The sequence below is a fragment of the Formica exsecta genome, unplaced genomic scaffold, assembly GCF_003651465.1.
Source record: "Formica exsecta isolate Colony F162 unplaced genomic scaffold, ASM365146v1 scaffold90, whole genome shotgun sequence".
NCBI lineage: Eukaryota > Metazoa > Arthropoda > Insecta > Hymenoptera > Formicidae > Formica > Formica exsecta.
In genome coordinates, this window is record NW_021853667.1 from 1021671 (window position 1) to 1027353 (window position 5683).

The 5683-nt window shown below is 28.6% G+C and overlaps 1 protein-coding gene across 1 annotated transcript in view; it reads left to right on the top strand.

The window, feature by feature from the left end:
- The window catches only part of LOC115244974 (myosin-2 heavy chain-like), a 10149-nt gene extending 5763 nt beyond the window's left edge, over positions 1-4386 (top strand). Inside the window, exons 3-7 of the mRNA XM_029823010.1 lie at positions 874-1082; positions 1604-2109; positions 2452-2755; positions 3259-3431; positions 4316-4386. Coding sequence (XP_029678870.1) covers positions 874-1082; positions 1604-2109; positions 2452-2755; positions 3259-3431; positions 4316-4357 — 1234 coding nt within the window. The 3' untranslated portion in view covers positions 4358-4386. The remainder of the gene's footprint in view (positions 1-873; positions 1083-1603; positions 2110-2451; positions 2756-3258; positions 3432-4315) is intronic.
- The last annotated feature ends 1297 nt before the right edge of the window (positions 4387-5683 follow it).

A 5683-nucleotide genomic window follows, 5' to 3' on the forward strand; every position in this document is an offset into this window, starting at 1 on the left:
AAAATAAAATAAAAAAGAGATAATTTGTTTATTACTAATTTCAAAATAGAATTATTTTTTATGAAAAATAACATATGAAATAATAGAAAAAAAACTTAACTTTGAATTTAATCCAGTGTAATTAATAAATATTAATTATTTATTAGAAATCATGAATTATAAATAATTATATTTTAGCTTTATAAAAGACGAATAATACAAATGATAGTTATTGCTTTTCGAAATATATTGTAACATGTAGAACAGTGTTAGCAGTAGTGTTTATGACAGAAAAGATCAAACAGCTTGTGATATATGTCGCGATCCTTATCAATGATTTATAATCATAATAGCATGAATGCAAAATAGAAAAATGTCGATACACACAGAAAAATACATACTATATACAAGTAAATATTACTTGTTTCAAGTATTTCATAAGTTTATATATCCGCAAATCTATCATAAGTTTATCATAAGCATCAAATTTATTCAAAATATATTCTGAATCCTAATAAATTTAATACTTCAATCAAGAATATTAAATTATATAATTGAAAGAAATACATTAAATTTTTCTGATCTAATAAATTTTCTTACATTAAATTAACCATATCTGACTTTTCTTCGATAAAATTTTATAATATTCTTCAAAAGAAAATATTTACTTTTTTTGAGTACATGATAATGAGTATTTCTAAAATTTGTGACAAGTTTATTTTAAGACTATTATTAAGAAAATATTCTTTGTTAAAGATAACTGTTACTTAAAAGAAGTAAAGTAAACTGAGTAATCATTTTACTTAGCAATAGAATAATATTTTTCTGTGTGTACTCTCGAAATTATCAAACTTTCATCGGTGTGGAAAGATCCTATGTTTTATTCGGTTGCAGAAAGGGGCACATCATCGAACTCGTGGCTTTAAAACCAAATGAAAACGAGATTAATTTGGAACCGTTCAACTATGCCAATGATTTTGCCAACGCAAATTTAGATAACGCAATCGTGCGCTTGATAAAATCGCCAAAATCCGCCAGTTCGCGTTCAGAGAAACGTTATCAAGAACATCGACCAGAGTCGTTTAAAACAAACACTTCAAGTGGTAAAATAAATAATATATTCTAAATAAATTGATTTTAGCGTCAATATATATTGAAGTCAATCCAATTTGATAGAATGCTGCAATATGAGAAAATCTATTGTGAGATATGTATATTCTCGAGAAAATTAATTAATTAATAATTAATAATTAATAATTAATTAATATTTATTTTAATAATGTTTAATATAATCTATATAAAACAAAATGTTTATAATTCTAAAATTTATCTTTTTATAATCAATAATTTTTATCTTTTGATTAATATGCGTCATTATTAGTTGCTTTATCTTATTAATAGAATATTTTTCAAGTATTTGTAACATTCATTTTAACTAAATTTTGAAATAACACGCCAATTGCTAAACCAATAACTATTTTTCCTCATTAGAAAAAGCCGTCTTGAAAAATTATCAACATTTTAAAAATTCTTTTTAGTGTTCAAAAATTCTTTTTCGATAAAAAATATTTTATCGTTATGTTTCAAAGAAATTCTAATGCGGTCTATTTGACGAATTTTTCAGCCACAAACTTCGATAAAAAGATATCTCACTCGTCGAAGTCGTTGACCGGAGTCGGTGATGTGACGAACACAGACGAGAAGAAAAACTTACCGGAGATCAGGACGACTTCTGTTGGGCAAGAAAGCGGCCAGGAAGAGCGCGGGAAAGCATCAAACAAAATAAGAGAACGCGCAATGATAAATATCACTGGACCGCCTGCGGCGGATGAGAAGGACATAATCAAATCAAGTTTATCAGAAGAATATGAAATAGAAAAAGAAAACGTTTTAGAAAAGAGCTCGGATCAACACATTTCTCAGGATGCCGAAGATGTGTTGAGAAAATTGCATAAAGATGCGCATGATGCGCTGATCAAGCGTCATGCGAGCTCAAAAAAAGTGAAAGAAGCGTCGGAAAAATCTCCCGAGAGTAAAACAAAATCTGAAATCAAAGATGTGATAAAAACGAGAAAAGAAATGCCGAGAGAAGAAAACCAAAGTCGCCGCTCTTCAGAGGAAAATAAAATAGTAAGTATTAGTACTGTATATTTTTTTCTGGATAATTATTAGATTATTGTTAAATCTATTTAAATTAAACTTTCCCGGAATTATTTTTTATTATCTTAATTTTTGTACAAAATCATGCATTTTACAGTTGTAAAAATATCTAACTTCATCTATAAAGAATAATACATAAGAAAATATTTCCATATTTTTAACAATATGTTGAAGATCTCTTTTTTTTTCAAGATAATTAAATTAATGCATTTTTTCGATGCGAAAAAATCATTACACGATAATTATATAATATATTTTGGCAAGAAAAATCGCTTTTTTTATCTCTAACATTATTTTCTTTTATGTTTTCAGTATGATCGTAATAGTCGCAAACCTAGCAGCCAGAAAAAGAAGAAAAAAAGCGTTAAAGTTACGAATTCAAAGTCGGCGCAAGCTCGCTATACTGGAAGTCGTAAGGAAGACAAGGCTTCAAGGTTTGATGAGAAACAAATGCTCGGACTTGAGAAACAAATTGTCGAACTGCGATTGCAGCAAGAACGGAAAGATCTCCAAAAATATCTACAGGAACTGAAGGATTCAAAACTGGAATCCGGTTCTACTCAAAGCTATTTCAGTCCCCTGGAATTTCCGAAGATTGCAGAATTTACGCAACCTGGTAAAATAAAAATTTATATGAATTAATTTCCTAAAAAAAATTATATTTTGTTGAATATCTATACATTAAAATTAGGCTTTTATATTTTATTTCATATATTCTATTGATAAGTAGATCGAATTCTTTTCTTTTTGTCTTGTCTTTTATTTTTAATTAAAAGTGTTCTGCATATTCTCTCGTACATTTCGCTTTTTCGTTTTTTCGCGCGGTTTATACATATTTTATTGAATGCGAAGAGTACAGTTAGCCATGCTGCGACGCATGCAGGGACAATTGCATTGAATAGAAGGAATCCGCATTGTATCGGAACAATGAGAACGTAAACTAATAGCGGATCTAGCAATGTAGAGCACATAAAGATGAACATATTAAATATATTTCGCATTCAGATACATTCGTTACAAATGCACGCACAAGTATATTTTAATATATATTCTCTATACATGAATATATTTTTGGTTTATTTATGCATGTTTTGTGAAAATGAAATATTTTCTTTCTAGACGCAATCAACTTGGAATCAAAACCGGACGATCAGCATATCATGCTTCGGGAGAGAGTTTCGGCGATCAAACAGAGTTTGAAGGATCAATATATCTTGTATCGTGACTACTGTACTATGGCGCAAGCGATCAATGCCCACTACGTTCCCACGACGTTGCAGGATGCTAAAAAGGTTAATGCCTTTCGATATTATACATTGTATATCAAATTAGAATTTTAGTAAGCAATTCTATTAACTGCATAACACAATAAGATATCTTACGAGAAGTACAATGGCAAATTTTCAATGTTTTCATTAATCGTGTAAGAAACTAAAAAATAGAGTTATTATATATTAAATTATTTTATATATTAGGAGATATTAAGTTATTATATATGTATTAAGGACTGCTCGTACATTTTTTTTACGAGCTGGAATCAAAATTTTGCTATTATATTTCTTTCTATAAGCATAGCGACAACTTCTTTTTATATACAGAATTATGGTAATGGATGACGAAATAAGAAATGCATTATTGAATTTTATTTAAAACAATATTATGTCATACAGACAACAACACCGTAGGATTTTATTAAAAAAGTCTCCGTTATCTTGAATAAACCTTGAATGGTTCTTATATTGTCTTACGCCTACATCGTGAATATCGATGTTAAATTATAATGTAACCTATATATTAGCGTGATAGAAGTATTATGCAGTCTTTGACGTAACAATATTTAAAATAGCGAATGTAATGACGTGTACGAGAAAGCTACGTCATAATGTTCGCTCAGGGGTTTTCGCACATCGATTTTGCGTAATACGGTCAAAGGAAAAAAGATCGGAGAAATTCTTTTATGAGCCTAGGAAGCGTCCAGGCTGTAATATACTATACGTATATGTTTGCGTTTGCCCGCAGTTAGGTAGGCCAGAGAGCATGTTACGACAAGGATAATAGGGACGCAATAAGGAACCGAATAAGGAAACGAATGGATAACCGCGAACTCGTCGGTTTTATCGAGAGAATTTTAACTCACGAAAGTCTTTTAAACAAAATAAAATTTTTTTGCTTGCAGACAATACGCGAGCTGCAGAAAATGATAATTAAAAGCAGATGACGTTGGCGCGTCCACCTGACAGTAGATACATCACACGAGACTCTTCGTTGAAATTATCTACGATTTAGCATTTATGGATACTTCGATAACATGTGAGTACCCAAAATAAATTTAATTTATTTATTAAATTATATCAAAATCTTCACGAAATATCGAATTTTATTATTATTGAAGAATTAAATTTGTTTGTAATTTAAACAATCAAATTTTGATATTTTGAAGTTGTGGCTATTTAAACTAGATTTTAGTTTGAGACTTTAATATTAAAAATTAAAGTTTAATTTAACAAACAAAGAATAAAATTTGTAAAGTGCGTATATTGAACATTGAAAGATGTTCTTTGTTGGGCTTGTCTATGATTTTACTTTACATTTATAATCGATAATTCGAAACTCTGAGGATTAAACATAAATTTAATATCCAGACTGTGTGCATAAAATATTAAATTTGTGCGTAATTATATCGTATAACGTGAAAAATCATGTAACGCGAATTATGTAATTACTGCATTTTTCCGATATTGAATGTGGTTAGCTTTTCCACGTTATATTAATCGGGAAATAAATGTACATATTCATAAAATTTATACACTATTATTCTAACGCGATTTTACTCGAGAATGGAAATCTTTTTTGTTAATTAAAAGCGCGATAGGATCCATATCAGTGGGTAGCGGTTTTCTTAACGAAATCGAAACTGAGATTTCTCCTTTATGCAATTACTAACCTGGCTGTGCAATATATTCGCGCTTCCGGTGTGTGAATGTTGTGAAACTTTGTGAAAATCATTCGCACATTGCTCATTCCTTCGCGAATTGCAGAATGAAATAAAATTGCAGCGTGAAAAAATAAAAAAAGAGATATTAAAAAACTGTCACTTTATTTTTTAATCGACATTTAATAAGATACGAATAATATTAGCTCGATTTTATATTTTAATAGAAGAATTCTGTTTGAGAATTTCCTGAAAAATTTATTTATTTGTATGATACTTAATCTTTATTTTTATGCACGCAAAAATTCAAAACGTGAAATTGATCGAAAATTATCTTTCCTGAATATTTAATGAATATTGATATCCTTTTTTATTCTTTCCTTCTCTCTTAAGATAGGTTTTTAATTTGTAGTAACAATCTTGTTAGAATCTTAATACAAGCTATAAATATCATTTAAATCAAATTTTATTATTATTTTAAAACGCGCGGTAAATTTATATTTATCTTATATTAAAGAAATTAACTTTTATTTCAATTTTTACGTCAAATTTTTTATTTTAATTTTTTTGATTTCAATTTTCAACGTCTTCTATAAAAATATATTTACTTAT